This window comes from Musca domestica, unplaced genomic scaffold (genome assembly GCF_030504385.1).
Source record: "Musca domestica strain aabys unplaced genomic scaffold, Musca_domestica.polishedcontigs.V.1.1 7, whole genome shotgun sequence".
NCBI classification, from domain to species: domain Eukaryota; kingdom Metazoa; phylum Arthropoda; class Insecta; order Diptera; family Muscidae; genus Musca; species Musca domestica.
In genome coordinates, this window is record NW_026712383.1 from 5796977 (window position 1) to 5816817 (window position 19841).

General features: G+C 35.4%; 1 protein-coding gene across 1 annotated transcript in view; it reads right to left on the reverse strand.

Annotated features, from left to right (window-relative positions):
- LOC101896793 (uncharacterized) overlaps positions 1–17496 on the reverse strand; it is an 87727-nt gene extending 70231 nt beyond the window's left edge. The window contains exon 1 of the mRNA XM_011297643.3: positions 16571–17496. Coding sequence (XP_011295945.1) covers positions 16571–16976 — 406 coding nt within the window. The 5' untranslated portion in view covers positions 16977–17496. The remainder of the gene's footprint in view (positions 1–16570) is intronic.
- Between the last annotated feature and the right edge of the window lie 2345 nt (positions 17497–19841).

The window sequence follows — 19841 nt, forward strand, 5'->3', positions numbered from 1 at the left end:
GATTTAATAGCAATAAAAATATTCTACATGGAAATCACACCTCATCCTGGCGGAATGGCAACATACACACACACATATATACATGTATATACAATTTTTCATTTTTCAATAAATTTATTATGCTGTTTAAAGTTAAGCTGATTTTTATATGCACCCTCATTCAACATTCCAGGTGTTGGCTTTAATGTCCCTAAACATTCCCCGACTGGCAGTGCATGATGAAATGTTTGAGAGTGTGTGTGTGCACAAGGATGTGTAACAGTGCATAAATATTGAAGAACATGCAGGTGAATGTATTTTTTACCCCTTGGTATAAAACACACAGCTATTGATGTTCAATGTTTTTACTCCTGTGCTCCCGGTCACGTAATCTTTCGTCCCAACATAAAATAAAGTTTAATACACAGCCAAACCCCCTCTCTTCCCTCGTTGCAAGTAAAACAAAATCCGTAGGTGCAGATGTATTTAACACACAGTTTCCAAACAATTTTATCCTTAACAGCTCGGGTAGAGATTTCAGCAAGTTAATCCTTAAGAAAGATTTTGCTTGCAAAGGATATAATAAATTCGATAATAGGGGTAGGAGGGCATACAAAGAGAGATCATCGTTAAAAACAAAAGCGTTTGGTAACGGGAAAATAATGGAATTTTGCAAGGAAGGAGGGGGAACGAACAGAATAGGGGGCGATTGAATTAACTTTCAATTTGAAAAGGAAGGATATTGGTGGGGAAGAAGGGAAGAAGGGGAGAAGATACATCGATACAGGTACAATTTAAACTAAGGAAACAAAAATTAAATTTTTGGGGGAATTTTATGTCATATTTTCAATAGTTATTTTTCGTAAATAAAGGACCTTTAACAGGACAACAATAGATAGAAAGCAATCAATTGGAAGAAAGTTTTAGAAATACAAACTTTAAGGTTAAGGAATGTCCTAAAATGGTACCATTGGTCTAATGTGAATGGATAGAGCTACAAATGTGTACAAAGTGTGTGAACCGTACTAAATGGTATTAAGTTGGGAACAGTTTGGTTTAAGGTGAACTGTTGAAGCTGGAATTCTGAAATTTTGTATTGAAGTCCCTGTTGGTGATAGATTTGGAAATATGTACTAAAAGTGCACGAAGAAAACTGCATTTACTAGAATTTGGTATTTGATGAACATATAGTGCTTGAAATCTAAAATTTAGCATAAGGATCGCTGTTCATGGTAATAAATTTGTTTTTGGACGAAGGGATAGAGCTGGAATCCCGAAATTTAATATTGAGACCTCTGTTGGTATTTAAAATTGAGATTTGACGGTGGTTGGGAAATGCGATCTATATTTGTACATAAAGTACTAAATGGTACTAAATTTGTTGTTGGGTGAAGGAATATGGCTGGAATATTTAAATTTGATATTGAGGTCTCTGTTGGTATTTAGAATTAAGATTTGGGGTTAGTTTGGAAATGCGACCTATATTTGTACGAAAAGCACTAAATGGTACTAAATGTTGTATTGGATGAAGGGATAGAGGTGGTTTATCCCTTGGTTAAAGGCATAATTGGAAATATGACCTATATTTGTACGAAAAGCACTAAATCGTACTAAATGTTGTATTGGTTGAAGCGATAGAGGTGGTTTATCCCATGGTTAAAAGGATAATTGTTCGAAAAGTGTAAATAGTACCAGTTTTGCATCACTGGTAGTGTCTACGATGGTGATGTATGCATAGTTTGCTGTGGAAGGTACTGGTGGTCCTTAAAAAAATATTCGTTAAAAAGCCATTGTTAGTGTCCTAATGGTCCTTGAAAAAATATTCGTTAAAACAGAACAGTGTGGCTTGTTTGTTCGGGATACCGTAGTATTTTGTTTTTGCAAAATGGTCTGGCTTTATCCCTTTATTGTTGTTTTTATAAAAACAACGTTTGTTTATTAGTGGAGAACGATGGTAATGTTTACCAGGGGGTAAGGCAGGGAATACCTAGGTTTCGGAAAGAGCCACCAATCCTCATCAGTTCCCTTGTTTTTGCCTGGGATATTCTTCCCAGAAGTTATTTTAAAAATAACTTCTATGACAAAAAACATTTTTTACCCAAGTGACGAGATCGTAAGCTCAACTTACATGGTTATGCTACTTCGTTCAGGCTGAACGAAAGCATAACAAGTGGAGAAAGATGTAAATGTTTATAAGTGCGGTTGTAAGATTTAGTAGACTTTCCAAGAGAATTTTAGTTTTATTTAATTCTTTGGTTCCTCTTCTATTGAGCTTACGAGGTATTCCCTGCCTTACCCCCTGGTAAACATTACCATCGTTCTCCACTAATAAACAAACGTTGTTTTTATAAAAACAACAATAAAGGGATAAAGCCAGACCATTTTGCAAAAACAAAATACTACGGTATCCCGAACAAACAAGCCACACTGTTCTATTAATAGACAAGGCACGGTCGACGAAGGGGTTTTTGTTGTAACAGACAAAACCAACTTACATGGTTATGCTACTTCGTTCAGGCTGAACGAAAGCATAACAAGTGGAGAAAGATGTAAATGTTTATTAGTGCGATTGTAAGATTTAGAAGACTTTCCAAGAGAATTTTAGTTTTATTTAATTCTTTGGTTCCTCTTCTATTGAGCTTACGATCTTGTCACTTGGGTAAAAAATGTTTTTTGTCATAGAAGTTATTTTTAAAATAACTTCTGGGGAGAATATCCCAGGCAAAAACAAGGGAACTGATGAGGATTGGTGGCTCTTTCCGAAACCTAGGTATTCCCTGCCTTACCCCCTGGTAAACATTACCATCGTTCTCCACTAATAAACAAACGTTGTTTTTATAAAAACAGCAATAAAGGGATAAAGCCAGGCCATTTTGCAAAAACAAAATATTCGTTAAAACTCTATTATTAAGGAAAGTTCTGCTTAATTAATAAAAAAACACAAGCTAACAGTCCTGATGGTCTTTGTAAAAAAATATTGTTGAAAGTAGCTATTTAAGCTCTAATTGAAAAATATCCTTAGATATCCAAGGTTAAAGTTTTTATTACCCTTAACTATTTTTCTTAGGAATATATGATGGGAGCTCTTATGGTCATTAAAAATAACGCTCAGAAATCCTTGAAATTCAACATTATAGCTCTGATGGTCCTTGAAATATATCCCTAGAAATCCAAATCAGAGGTATAAACCTCTGACAGAGGTTCAAGAAAATATTCTTTCGAAAATCCTCGTTTAACGCTCCCACGGTTTTTGAAAAAGAAACCTTTGGAAATGAAGCTCTATAGGTTCTTAAAAATTAGAGCTCTGTAGGTTCTTAAAAATTATCCTTGGACACCAAAGAATAAAGCTCCTATGATCCTTGAAAATATCCTTAAAAATTCAGCGTATCCTTGGAAAGCTTAGAACAATACTCATGAAAAAATCCGTAGAAATTCAAGCTTAGAACTCTGATGATCCTTGGAAAAATGTCCCTAGTATCCACGACTGAGCTCTGATTGTCCTTGAAAAATAATATGCTTAGAACTCTGATGGTACTTTAAAAATATCCTTGAAATCTACGTTTAGAGCTCTGATGGAAGTTCAAGAAAATATTATTTCGGAAAATCACCGTTTAGAGATCTGGTGGTCAGGGTCCTTAGAAAATTATTTTTTCGAAAATTCACATCGAAAGAAATTCTAAAAAAGTCTTAAAAATTACGTCTTGACCTCTGAGCAAAATTGTGTTTATAAATTCAAGGGTCCTCCAAAAATAGTGTTTAACAAACCTTGTCTTGTGCGTCTAGATTACAACGGAGATTCAAGAAAATATTCTATAAAAATCTAGAACACCATTCAAAGGTGTTGCACAACTATCTTTTAGAGGCCTTCAGTGCCCAGAAAACCTTTTTAAGGTCTTCTGTGCCCAAAAGTCGTAGAAGTCCTTTTGGAAGATCTTCTATACCCCGAAAGACTTTTAAAGTGTCATCTACTCCCAGAAAAACAAAACAGGCCTTCTGCAGATATACAACCTTATCTTCTGAAGTATTTTTTTCCAATCACTTTATAACTTATCTAATAAATCAAAAATTTCTCTCCAACCGAATCTACTGACGACCTTTCGCCGTATTTTTCATTTGTCTACCTTGATATTTTTCATTAACAAATTGGTTCATTAACATTATTAAGATTTATTTCTTTTGTAATCAAACTCAAATTCAAGATTCAAGTGTAGATAAGATTTCCACCTGAATATGTCACTAGCAACCCCTCCTCAGTCTCCTCACTGATTCTCTCCGAAATAAAACTAAAAGCAACTACTTATCTGCAAATAGCCAGCGATAAGAAATTCCCTTCGTTTTGTGGTGTTGGCTAAGAGCTCTTACACGCACTCAATGATTAGTCAATAAACAGAAAACTTGGCCAAGTAACAAAGAAAAGCCTTAGAGGGAAAATCTGTTTTATGGCCATATAACTAATGTTTATATACTTCCAACCAGGATGTTCCAGAGAGAGAAAGAGAAAAAGAGGCATCATTATCTACATTAACATTATCATCATCAAAAGCAAAGAAAGAAAAGAATCTAAACAAAAAGTCGTAACATTTTGTATCCCCCTATCTCTTTCCCCCTCTCCCCCTTTCTCACTCTCTCTCTCTCTTTGTTCCTCTCTCGTTTGCTTTGCATCTGGAACATTAAAGTCAATGTTCACTGGTAGGCAGGCTGGCAGGCAATTGCCTGTGGTGTTATTACCATTTGCTGTTGTTGTTTTCATGCCTCATTTGTAGCATCACTCCCATCTCACAGGAGCCAGTCGAGAAGAGCAGCTCCTCCAATGTTCTCTTATGGCACCATAATGATTTTTTAAATGTGACACGTACAATTTTATTTCTGCTTAAACGCTTGTTGCTGCTGTCACCCGACCGTGCGTTTATTTGCTTTGCGGACTTAACAACGTTTGCCTAGCGAATAGGAAAAAAACATCATCAACAACAGCTTCCATTTCCCTCAAAGCTTTGTTGGGAATGTTGTTATTGTATGTTACAATAACATTAACAATTTGTAGTTGTTTTTATTTGTCTTTTTTTTTTTTTGTTATTCAATGAAGTTCCAGGACAACTGTTAAGAGGGAAGTTTCCCACAAGATGGGACATATTTGTAACAGGTCTTCTGCATAGATCCATAGATATTCAAGATGATCCATAGATATAGCCTCAAAAGAAATGCAATGGGCCCTCTAACCAAAGGGTAAATGTAAAAGGCTCTCTAGCCCTAATAGACCTGTTAAAGGTCTCTTAGCCATAGAAGACTTGTGAAAGGTCTTCCAATCATGGAAGTTCTATAAAATGTCTTCTAGCTTTTGAGACCTACAAAAGATCCTCTAACCATAGGGTTCATGAGAAAATGTCTTTTACCTATAGAGGGCCTGTGAAAGGCCTTCAAATCATAAATATGCTGCCAAGGGTTTCTCTATCCCAAAAAGACCTATGAAAGATCCTCTAGCCAAAAGAGAAATTTAAAAGGCTCTCTAGCCCTAATAGACCTGTAAAAGGTCTTTTAGCCATAGAAGACTTGTAAAAGGTCTTCTAGTCATGGAAGACCTGTAAAATGACCTCTAGCTGTTAAGATCTACCAAAGATCCTCTAACCATAGGGTTCATGAGAAAATGCCTTTTAGCTATAGAAAAACTATGAAATGTCGTCGAGTCATAAAAACGTTGTCAATTGCCTTCTAGCCCCAAAAGACCTGTAAAAGCTGTTGAGATCTACAAAAGATGCTTTAACCACAGGAATCCTGAGAAAATGCCTTTTACCTAAAGAAGGACTGTGAAAGGTGGTCGAGTCATAAAAAAAAATTGCCAAGGATCTTCTAGCCCCAAAAGACCTGTAAATGATCCTCTAGCCGAAAGAGAAATGTAAAAGGCTCTCTAGCTACAGAAGAATTATAAAAGGTCTTCCAGTCATGGAAGACGTATAAAAGACATGCTGGCCATAAAAGATCTCTATAGAGTCATCTAGCCCCAGAAGACCTGTTAAAGGTTCGCCTTCCATAAGAGTCCTGAACAATACTTAAGCTATTATTATTATTATTATTCGGGTGAGAGACACTCTTGGTCCGAAGGGATCAAATAAGACTGGGTTTTGGAACAAAATATAGTACGCTATGTATTTGAGGAAGCAGTAGCGCTAGAACTCTTCAATTTGGAATGAGGGTCCCTGATGGAGTATATGATACAAGTGTACGAAAAGTACTCAATGGTACTCCATTTCGTATCATGTGAACAGTTAGAGTTAAAATTGGGAATTATGGTTGCGGTGTAGAGTCAATGTAAGGAGGTAGTTTTGGAAGTGCGTGTTAAAGTGTACGAAAAGTACTACTACGGTACTAAATTTAGTACAATTTGAATTTAAAGGAACGGATGGAGCTGGAATCCTGAAATTTATATGGAGGAAGTTTTCAAAAGTTGTACTTATGAGCACGAAAAGTACTAAATGGTACTAAATATCGTACAATTTCGATTTGTGTAAAGTGATAGAGCTGGAATTCTGAAATTTAGAAATAAGATTACTATTGCATTCCAGGACTGAGGAATGTGGGTAGTTTTGGATATTCGAACATTGTGTACGAAATTCGGTACTAAATTTGGTACAATTTAAATTTTGGGAGATCGATAGAGCTGGAGCTATTGGAAATAAGCTTTTTTTAGGATTCTTATGGAAAATAAGATTGCTGTCGGTGTGTAGGATTGGAGTAGTTTTGGACATTTGTACTTATATGTACTAAATTTGGTACAATTTGGATGTGGGTAAACCGATAGAGCTGGAATCCTGAAATTTGGAACTTAGATTACTGTTGGAGTGTAGGATTGGATTATTTAGGGAACTTTGAAAATTCGTACTTATGTGTACTAAATGGTACGATGGATTTGTGAGAATAGTACTAAATTCGGCATAATTTGGATTAGGGTGTACCGTTAGAGATGTAATTCTAAAATTCGGAAATAGGATTGCAGTTGCAGTATAGCATTCGGTTATGTAGGAACTTTCGTACTTTTGTGTACTAAATGGTACTAAATTTGGTACTAAAATTTAGAATATGTTTTTGGAAATAAGTACAACAAGAGTACAAAATTTGGTATTGCTTGCACGGATAGAGTTAGATTTCTGAATTTTGGTGTTGAGATCAGAATACGTCCGTGGATGTACTAAATGTGGTACTATTTGGAATTATATGAACCGGTAGAGGTAAAAACTTTAAATTTGATATGAGAATAAAATCAGAGAATAGGTGGTAGGAAAATCCTTTTGAATAGTACTAAATTTGGTTTTTGTAAATGTTAAGCATTTTAATAGCATACTTTTAGGCGCTCACCACAATTTCCAACTTGACCATAATTGGATATTTCGAGTTATTTGTGGATAAATTGATGCCACTCAATTGAATTTAAATATAACTATAGCTCCCATATAAGGAAATATCTAAATGTAAAGGATTTTAAGGGTAGGACTTTTGGATTATACAAGATGAAAGTATAAAAATGTTGTCCAGTTATTTAGTTTGCATAATGATTTGATTTCGCACGCTATCCTTCCCTCCGCCAGCTTCAATGCCGAATAACAACAATACTGACCTATTTTTCCCCAGCAACGGCATCAATAAAATGGAGAAAAACAGACGTTTTGTATTTTAGTCTCTGTAAGTTTGCGTTTTTATTTGTTTCTATATTAACTTCTGGACACGTTCTCTATTCATTTGTTTGGCATGAAAGTTGATTTTATTTACTTTGCTTCGTTGCGACAGAAGTAGAGCACAAAGAGTCCTGTTTTGTGGGCATGAACAATAATAAAAAGGATAAAATTAATTTGTAGCAAGCCGGCTGGTAATTGAGTAGTAATTTGATAAGGGAACAAGAAAGAAAATGTCAGATTTTTTCAAGTCAAAGGAGTGATGTACATCATTAGGATACAAAAATCTACTTCAGTTTCATCAATTAATCGACTTTTGGTAACGGAGAGCCTAAAAATCAAAGTCGATTTTCCATTTTGAAGTCATAGACTTTCGGTCGACTTTTTATCATTTTTTTTTAATTTTATTAAATGAAAGCAAAAAATGTCGGAAATATCATCAAATTTTAGAATAAGTTTAGTTTAGAAAATGCAGCGAGGATACTCTTTTTGTAACCATTCATGGATGGCAAATGCTGAGTGCGATGGTGCTGAGTCCTGTTGGAATGACCAAGGTCTGCGACCAAAATGTTTGCGTGTCCAAGGCTTTAAAACACCCTCCAATATTTTCGCGATAGTATTCGCCATTTATTCTGATGCCACGGAGAGCAACCATCGGCTTTTAAGACGGCCACACCATTACCATGACCGGCGCTTGAGTTCTGGTGGCCCACAGACTTCAGCTGACCTCTTTGGCAAGTAAACACGATCATGTTGTTTGTTTACAAACTGCTGGACAACAATTGTTTTTTCATCGAAAAAAAAAACAAATTCTGCAGTTCACCACTTTCGGCCATGCGAAGCAACTCTTTAGCTTTTTTGAGTCTATTTTCTTCCTGTAGCGGCATAAGTTCTTGCGCTTTTTGGAATTTCAATGGCTTTACCCCAATATTTGCCGAATGGAATATTGCGATATGCTCAGCTCATGAGCCATTTACCGGCCACTGCAACGCGGGTTTCGATCAAGTCACTTCTTACCCTTTGGAACCATTTCTGCTGATGTTGCTGTTTTCTTCCGTCCACTTCCTTGACGTCGCGCTACGCTACCAGTATCACGGTATCGAGACACAAAAGATTTATTCTCATTTAAATGCTGGAGTGCTCTAACGATAGCCACTTGTGGTTTTCCAGCCAAATATAAAGAAATCACACTATCACGCTTGAATTCCATCACGAATAACTTTTTTTCTGGAAAATTCTCAACAAAATGCTTTTGTACCGCTTGTAAACCATATAATGAGCTGTCACTGGAATAATTTTAACAGCTGTCAGACGAGTGGCTTAGAAATGATAGCAGTCTGAAGTTGGTTGCACCTTTTTCATCTCACCCTGTATATGGGAGCTATATCTAAATTTTGACAGATTATTTCCAATTTAAATAAGGTTCGACCTTGGGTCAAACAAATGGTTTGGTCAAAATTCCATCTGGATCGGGCAATAAATGTGACATGTAATTTGTTTACAAAAATACATGGACAGACAGACGGACGGGCATGCATAAATCGACTCAGAATGTTTGTCTATGCAGATCATCAAAAAGAATTATGGGTCTATCTCGTTTCCTTTTGCCAGTTACAAAAAATGCACAAAAACAGGACCACCTTGTGGTGTAGAGTATTATCAAGTTGCCTTAAGTCGGTTTTGGTTTAAAAATTCGATTTTAGGCTGATCTAACACAATTGAAAAGTAGAAAAGTCGACGGCAACAATTGAAAAGCCTAAAAATCGACTCTCATAAACATCAGTGCTATGTGGTTCAAAGCGCTTCACCGAGGAACACCAAGATCTTCAAACACAAAGATGCCCTTTCGTACTAAAAAATCCTTATCTCTTCACTATCAACTCATCCTTTGTCCTGCAACTTCGTCTATCAAATCCCTTTTCCATTATTCACCATCTACTACAAACTTTATTGAATTTAAATATTTTAACATATTTCACCTCCCCTCCAATTTGCCTTTAAAACGTTGGGGATTTGTTTGGCCATAAATTTCAACACTGTCTTAATAATGATGGCCCCGCAAGAGATTTATGTGCAATCCCACCAGCGAACCAACCATCTAATCAAGTAAGGAAAAAACCAAGTAACCCAGTCATGCAGTCAGCCATCCAGTCAGCTGTCTAAATCTAGGTACAATATAAATCTTATTAACTGTCCATCGTCAGGGACAGGATACACACAGTGGCACACAGCTGATGGACAGACGCATGATTTATAATGATGATGAATGAATGAACGCCAGTGCTGTGGGGTGGGTGGCCGGTCGTGTGCGGTGGTCATGCTGTTAAAAATGTCATGTGTGTGTGGTGCTTGTCCTACGACAACGGGAGATAAATTGACACATGCAATTAACGGTGATGGTGGGAATATTTTTTTATATTCGAAAATAAAAATAATACGGGTGTTGTGACACGTACACAAAAAAAATAATAAAGAACACGAACGTGTGTCTAAATTAAGATATAAAACGCAAGATCTAATGGATGATGATGCTAATCGACAAGGTGCATATGAAAAGAAACGACGTAAAATGAACTTGAACTTTTATGGCCTTTGCCATAAGAACAATTTAAAGCCTTGGAAATCACACCATTGTGGTATTCTAGAATAAAATATTCTCTTATATTTCTTACTTGAAGGGGGTCTGGGCTCCGGTCCACAACCCCTCCCACCCAAAATTTGGCAGGTGTATGTGCCACTTACTACACACCTAGTAATGCGAAACATATGCCCTCTGCATTGCCAGTATCCCACAAATAATGACAATTATATACCCTCTGCATTACTAGTAAGCTAAAAAATAATGAGTTATCATTCAAAATAACCTATTTTTATTATTCCATGTAATTAATTATCAACCAACAAACAAATAGAAAATACGAAAAGTTTATCCAACTACCATCAGAAGATCGTCAGTTGATATATTCCTGGAGAAATTCATAGTAAGTCCTCAATTAACGCGGCGACATTAAAATGTGCGTGAAGTACCAGATATAGTCGACCGAAGTATTCCATTGTCATACCACATCCCAAAATACAATGTAAGATGAAAAAACTTCAACGAACATCAGACTGCTGTCATTTCCAGGCCACTCGTCCGACAGCTGTTAAAATTATTCCAGTGACAGCTCAATATATTTTTTATAAGCGTACAAACGAATTTTGGTGAGAATTTTCCAGAAAAAAAGTTTTTCGTGATGGAATTCGAGCGTGAAAGTGTTATTTCTTTATATTTGGCTGGAAAACCACAAGTGGCTATCGTTAGACCACTCCAGCTTTTAAATGTGAATAAATCTTTTGTGCTTTCGTACCATCGCTCGTTACCGTGATACGGGTAGCGTAGCCAGACGTCAAAGTAAAGAAGCGACTTGATCGAAAACTGCGTCGCAGTGGCCGAAAAATGGCACGTGAGCTGAACATATCGCAATATTCCATTCGGCAAATAAAGAAAAATGACGGTTGGCAACCAGAACTCAATCGTCGGCCATGGTGTTGGTGTGGGCCGCCATAATGGCCGATGGTCGCTCTCCGCTCGTATTAATCGACCGTGGCATCAGAATAAATGCCGAATATTATCGCGAAAATATTCTGGAGGGTGTATTAAAGCTTTGGGCATGCAAACATTTTGGCAGCAGACCTTAGACATTCCATCACACTCAGCAAAATGAGGTTACTCGTTTCATTTCCAGCGCACAATGGCCACCAAAATCTCCGGATACCAATCGGTTGAACTATTGCGTCTGGAGTATTTTGGAATGCAAGGCTGGCTCAAAAAAGTACCAAAGTGTCGATCACTTCAAGCAAGCGCTTCCCCAAGAATGGGCCAAAATATTCGGTCAGCGTGTGATGATTTCATTGCCCGTTTGAAGGCCATAATTCGTGCCAAAGGTGACCAACCCGAACAAATCTAAACTTATTCTAAAATTTTATGCTATTCCCGGCATTTTTTGCTTTCATTTAATAAAATTAAACAAAATGTAAAAATGATGGCGTTTGACTTTGTTGCAGTTTTTTATCTCACCCTATACTCTTCACAAGCAACGACCGATAAATGGAGTCATGTTGAATTTCTACTTTACAATAAACACAATAGACCACCAGTTTATCAAATGGGGCAACTTCGCTTCCCCATAATGTAACCTAGAATATAATTTGATTAGTTTACAAAAATTATTCAAAGGTATTTTTCAATGAAACATAAATTATCCGAATTTGATTGGATTTGATAATTTCACACTTTCAAAATGCGCCAACCAACACCAACGATCATCTCCTCCCATAAACAATTTATTTTTATGCCCTTTAATTACCAAGAAAGAAAAACATAAATTTACACAACATTTTCCCGCTAAAATGACAACACTGTCCGGTGTGTCACGTAGCATACGATTTTTCATGGCTATGGCCCTTTGTGTGTTCACTGATGTTATTTCTCTTTTGATTGTTCTTTTCACTATTTATTTTTTCAATTATTTGGAACAAACCACACTTCGATGTTTAAATAGAATTAAAAAAAGAAGTAATTTTGATCTGAACACATTTAATTAATGTTCATCAAAGAGAAAAAAGAAAGTAAAACATCAAAACTATCTATCGTTTGAGTGATCGAATGGTGGTGTTAGAAATAACAGCTGATAATTGTTTACTTTGTGTTTTGTTTACATTTGTGTCATAGACATTACCGCTGCATCACACACACAGAGCACACAACCATTAATCTGAGAAAGAGATGGGGAAAATACTCGTTTTCTCTTATTCTCATGAGAGGAGTTGCATTATTGACCCAACTACATATGTTCAGGGTATTTTTCACACCATCCCACTTTTTAGAAGAAAGAAAAACATATTGTTTATAGTTTATTGCTTAAAAAGAAATTGTTCATATTTTTGGGTGAAAAGATAAACGAATTATCTTTTGGGTGTTCCAATAAGAAGGGGAATGAAGTGTGCTGGAAGAATTAGGTATTCATTGAAATTACACACAATGGTATTAACAGTGCATGGAAGGCAATCTTCGAAATAAAAGGCAAAGAAAATGCAAATTAACCAAAAACTACTTAGAACGTATAGATATATTTATTATTTACATATGCAGGTGTATTTTGTAGCCTATGGAAATTGAGGAACTGTTGTTGAGGCATCGATTTAAATTTAGATTCTATTTCACAGAAAACCACTTTACTGGGGAATTGAAAGAGCGGTGTGTTCGCGCACAGAAGATATTGTTATAATAAAATGAATATATAGCATTGGAGGTATTGGAAATCAACTGTAGTGTTCCAACTTTTTCAGAAGTAATATCTTTTAATATTATCCTGTCTGAACTATCAGAACATCGAAAAATCGCATATTGAGTGCATAAAAAAATTAGTTCGAAATGTTAGACTACAATATCTTGGAATGTCTGCGTAAAAATTACAAGTTTTAGACACAAGTCAAAAACATAATCCTGTTGGATGATTATTTTAAACCTGGGTTACCAACAAATGACCTGAAAGTATTTTGCTGCGACAAATAACAGGTCAGAGAAAAATATCGGTTTTCTCCAAGTGCAAAACGATGGGTTTATTAGCTTGTCAACTCATATTGTCAAGATTACTATGCTATGAGTCTTTTGGAAAATCTTGATGATATTTGGAAATAGTGTTGCTGAGTTATATTTGATATATTTCGCCGAATATCGTTGGTACGGAGTGCATATTAAGGCCATGGAGGATGAAAATAGCAAATCGGATGGATAATATATATGGGAGCTATAACTATATCTTATCCGATTTTCACCAAAGGCAAATCGGACGAAGATATATATGAGAGCTATATCTTTCATATATTTTTGAACGATTATCTCAAATTTAAATAGGGTTCGCTCTGGGTCAAACAAATGATTTGTGCACAATTTCATCTCTTTTCGCATTCTTCAATAGATGCGACCTGTACTTGTGCAAAGACACATTGTTCGAAAGATACATTGACAAACGGATGGACATTCATAAATCAACTCAGAACTATGGGTCTATCGAGCTTCCTTCTTTATGTTACAAAAAATGCACAAAGACAAATACCCTGACCACAATGTATTGTAGGGTATAATTAGTCTATATTGCATTAAGTAAGAAATGGAATATGTATCGCTCTATTCCACAAATGCAGACTACGCTGGCGCCACATAATTTACATGCGACCAGCCTTTTCCTTTGTAAGGGGTCAACAAATTTTCTTATCACCACTCCAAGTGCTGGCATGTTTCTTCATTTAATTTTGAAGCAAATAAACTGAATTGAATAAACCGCAGATTTGTTGACTAGAATTCTATCATTTCACTTAGTTTAATATTACTCAGATGGAGAAAAATTAGGCAGAAATATGTACATGTAGATATGCAGACTTTCACTTGTCCGAATTTGACAACATTATAGTGAAATCATATGCACACATGGCGATCCTTAACAGGTCCACGATGAGTCAACAGGTCCACGAAAAATTATTTTTTTTTTGGAAGGAGGGAACCACTGAAGGTTGAACAGTTTTTAATGAATAACCGGGCTTGATAAAGTCTTAGACTTTTTGTTTTTGTGTGACACACAAGACTGACGTCAACAAGCAGGGTGAGATGAAAAAAACTGGAACCAACTTCAGACTGCTGTCATTTCTAAACAACCCGCCCGACAGCTGTTAAGATAATTCCAGTGACAGCTCATTATATTGTTTACAAGCGTAAAAAAAAACATTTTGGTGAGAATTTTCCAGAAAAAAATTTATTCGTGATGAAATTCAAGCGTGATTGTGTGCGTTTATATTTGGCTGGAAAACCACAAGTGGCTATCGTTAGAGTACTCTAGCATTTAAATGTGAATAAATCGTTTGTGTCTCGTACCATCGCTCGTTACCATAAAAAAATGTGGACCTTCGATTGGCCACCAGAACTCAAGCGCCGGCCATGGTGATGGTGTGGGCCGCCATAACAGCCGATGGTCGCTCTCCGCTCGTATTAATCGACCGTAACCTCAGAATAAATGCCGAATATTATCGCGAAAATATTCTGGAGGGTGTATTAAAGCTTTGCGCACTCAAACATTTTGACCGCAGACCTTGGACATTTCAACAGGACTCAGCACGATCGCACTCAGCACGCGCCACCCAATAATGGTTACAAAATGAGATTCCTCGCTTCGTTTCCAGCGCACAATGGCCACCAAAATCTCCGGATACCAATCCGTTGGACTATTTTGTCTGGAGTATTTTAGGAAGCAAGGTTGGCACTAAAAAATACCAAAGTGCTGATAACTTGGGCCAAAGTACGGCAGATGATCACAATGGACCACTAGGTCTCCGAGTGGAGTGGTTGTTTTTTTTTATGCAACCACACATCCTTTAACCTAACCTAACCTAACGGCAGAGCAACATTCGGGCAGCGTGTGGGATTCATTGGTCGTTTGAAAGCCATAATTCGTGGCAAAGATGACCAACTCGAACAAATCTAAACTTATTCTAAAATTTGATGCTATTTCAAACATTTTTTGCTTTAATTCAATAAAATTTAAAAAAAAAATAAATTATGGCGTTTGACTTTGTTGCATTTTTTATCTCACCGCGTAAACTAGTATACCTTCAATATTAAAATATATTCCTATAATTATATTAAAAATGTCTACATTTAATAAAGATTTCAAATCGATCCGTGTTCACCACCTATATTTGCTCCTCAAAATGTTTTAAAATTTAAAAACCAAGATCAAAAATAGATCAGAAGTGTCCGAGCATATTGACAACCGTTTCGGTCGTTGCACAACCTTTTGCCAAAATATTCTGAAGTCGACAGATTTCAGTATTATATGCACTTGGCAAAAATTGTCATTCTTATTAGATTTATCCTTTCGATATAATTCCTAAATATTTTACCATACGAAGAAATGGAGATTGGCTCCTTATCAAATGTCGGTCAACGTTCCCTTTGGATTGCTGGGTAGTCACATCAACACAGCAGCTGGGACAATGAACTGTCGAATTATTATTGAAATTTTTAAAAACTTTTAAAAAATGCATATCATAATTACCTCCGATTAGCTTCGTATAAGAAAACATATAAATATCTACTTATTTTTGACAAAAAAAAATATTTTTGACAATGACATATCAATATTCCCAAACGTTTATGCATTTTACCATGCCAGCTAGTAAACAAATAGAAGACATTTTTAAAAACATGTTTGACTTCTCACAACTTCTCACGACTTCTCGGGCATGTCCTTTACTTTTCTAAGTCGCTAGGTTGTCTCGATAAAAGGGTTAAAAAATCAAGTCAGGAAAATATATTCATTGCTCAATCAGGTAAAACATGGGATTTTCAGCCCGCCCAGAACTTGAACTCGAACTCCATGCTCAACCAAATTATCTCAACTCGAAATCTTCAGGAGAACTTTCCTTAAACAATTTTGAACGTCCACATACGATTCCAGATCTAAAACTAGTAACTTATTCAGAAATAAGGATTACTATTAACGTAACTTAATTTTTTTTACCTCAAAAGAGTACCTAAATATATTTTCAGCGGTGTACAGCGTTAAACAGACAATAATCATAGATACAATTATGTATACATAGGTACATATGTATTTATTGTCGGTATTTATGGTGGCAGGCAAACGAAAAGGAAATGTAAACATCAAAGGAAATGTGATATATGCAGCTTCACGGATGATAGACATCAATCACAGGACGTACACACAAACAACAATAACTTGATAATACATAAATGATAAGGATTTCCATCTTTTTTTTTTTCTCGGAGGAAATGTGTTATCCTTCCTCAACACATACCTACGTACATATAGAGACATCAAAGGATAACCAAAATTATGTTATGGCCTGTATTCATTTCATATTTGACTTACCCTCAAAACCTTCCTTTTGTTTTTTAGCCTCATATTTGGCCAGAGCCAATTTAATGGCAGCCAGCTCAGTTTCCTTTAGATTTGATATTAGATCGAGAGCCCTTTCTTCGCACAGGGGATGGGAGCCCAGTGGCAAAGATTCACGGGCGGCAGTAAATTTCGAATAGCTTTGGGCGGGATAAACAAATGAGGGCGATAATGAAGGTCTATTCTTTTTGCTTAGATTGGTGCTGTTATTTTTGGATGGCGGTATTATGAATGTTGGCACATCAGCTGGGGCTGCTGAACAACAGGCTAAGGTTAATAGACTTTGTTGTTGCTGCTGTTGTTGTTGTATATGGAATTGTTGTTGTTTCTTTAGCAAAGTTCGGCCAATTTGGCTTATAACTCTTTGTGTTTTATGCATTTTGAATTAGGAATTAACTTAAAACCGATATTAAAATGAACTTGATTTGTATTTTTTTTATTTTGATTTTGGATTTTTCTGGTTTACACTTTAAATCGGCAGCGGAGCAGAAGTGTCGCCGTACAAACAAATAGTGATTTCAATAGCAACAACACAAGCGAACGACCTTTGTTATTGTTGTACGTGTTGTGTGTGTTTCTGCTTTTGTATTTATTTTTTTTTTTCTTTTTGGTATGTTTTGATTATGAATTCAATGACGTCACAATTCTTTGAACATCTTCTTATTCAATTGAATTTGTTGTTGTTTTTTTTTTCTTCTCATAAATATTCACATTGACAGACATCAATTGCAATAGATTTCACTCTCGTTTTGCTTTAAGCGCGCGTAATCATCTAATTTTTGCTGCTTATTCCATTAATATACTACGCTCCGTCGTACACACCGACCAACTCGTTCGTTTTCATTCTCGGAATCTGACTGACACAATAAAAAATTTTCTCTCCGCATTTGTTTTGTTACGTTGTCCGGCGCTGCCAGTTGTGCACAATACACGGGGATTACGTATCCACTAACTGAACAACAGCTGTGTGGTTGCTATAAAATCGACCAATCGATTGTTATTGTTATCGATATGATGTCTTTAAACTAGGTGGCAATCATAGTGCGTTAAGCACCACAAAACTAGTGTCAAAATCTAGTTAAAAAAATCGTATTTATTTTGGGATTTCGGAAAACGAAATAAAACAAAACATCTGGTGTATTTCTTTTTAAATGACAAGACTTTTACAGAATCCCAGAAAAAACTTAAAAGCATTCAGCTGCTTTGTCAAAGCAACAGGGAAATCATGCAGAAATTAAAAATGAGCCGAAAAGACAAAACAATTACGCTTGTAATTTCTAGAATAAAGATGTTTTTAAATTGCTTAACCAAAAAAAATAACCTAAGGAGTAGCAAAATTGTTCTCTCAAATCGCTCTCTTTTGCAGATCTTTTGTGTTAACAGACGACTTACGGTAACAATTTACAACAATTGTTACACATTTTAGGGTAACCAGACAAACCTAATGGTGCATTGAAAAACCTAGTATAGAGACAATTGATGTCGAAAAATGAGTGTTTATTCACATTGGTGACCATCTGCAAGGAATTAATCTTCCATTGTATTATAATAAGCAAATAAAATTTTAATAGCTTCTTCACAGAACTTTTGTTTAAGACAGACAACCAGTTGCTACCCAGACTATCAAGTTTTTATTTTATTTTTTTTTTTTTTTCATTTACGTTTCTCGTCTAGGAGCATGGTAGAAAAATACCGGTAACAGCAAGTGTTGTTGTACAACAAACATAACAATAACCACATACATATTTGCTTTTGTACTTAATTCAAGTGTCAGAGTTATATGTCCAAAAATGTTAACAAAACATTAATTTTCAAAGAATTAATATAGTTTCAAAAATGAAAAATTTTGAAATTTAGATTATAAATTTAAAAATTCAGAAGAATAGTACTTAAAATATTTTATATTAATGATTTCATATCATTCCCCTGAATACATAGTTGTTAGCTGCATTGCATTTTTATTCAAAACAATAAGGGCACCAAAAGAAAAAAATGATTTAAGTGGCAGCTTTTTTCTACCTTCTGTAATTATGCCATGGTAGAAGAATATAGGTAGACGCATCGACACAGCTGCTTGGACAATGAACTGTCAAACCAATTTTGGAATTGAAAATGTTGAATGAAAAATTATTTAAATTTGCAAAAATTGTTGAAAAACGCGGATTATAATAACCTCCGAATGACGTCGTATAAGAAAACATATAAAAATCTACTTATATTTGAAAAAAAATTACATTTTTTTGACATATCAATGCTCCCAAGCGTTGATGCATCTACCTGTATTCTTCTGCCATGGTCTGTACCAGAACTGCAAGAATGTAATACTAAGTTCACATGGCACGTGATTCGCTCTCTATTCGTTGTTCGACTATTAATTATGAAATATCTACTTGATTCCCCACACTAAATTTTCTGGGCGGACAAAGATTTTTGTTCTTTGTTCCATTCAAATCACTCTCAGAACTAAGATGAAATGTGTGTCATCCCTAACAAATGAGATCATTTATCGAAAAAAAAATTATGACATTTCAAAACTCAAAATAGAAAAATTTATTGAAATATTAAAATTTTTCAGGACGACTGAAAATTATGAATGAAAGATATAATGTTGAATGACGTATTTGCATACGCGGAGGAAAAACAATAATTTACTCTATTATTATATATGAATATCAACAAACAAAAAATTTGAAAAAAGAGAATTTTGAACGGGTTAATTTGTGTACCTAATTCCATGGTAGAAGAATACAGGTAGATGCATCAACGCTTAGGAACATTGACATGTGAATTTTTTAATGTTTTGACAAAAATAAGTAGATTTTTATATATTCTAGATCTAGATTCTATATTCTTCTACCATGCCTAATCCTGAGAGCGAACAACGTGATTGAATGTTCAATGAGAACATAGCATAACACTTTTTACTACAATAACCGATTTTTTATTATTATGATATCGAAAAAAAATTTGCAAAACTAGTAGATTCTTACAGGTTCTGGAATCAAAAATTAATTTATTTCTGGGAACAACGAATTGTTTTAGCAATCAGTAAATCTGGGGAGTTACATAGATCCATACTTACATTCCAATAGCCTCTCAAAATTCCTATATTTGTACAAATTATCGTTCCAGAACTGCAAGAATGTTAAAGTGTTTACTACGATAACCTATTTTCCTTTAAGAAATCGACAAGATTGCAAAACTAGTAGATTTTTACAGGTATTGAAACAAAGCAGTAATCATA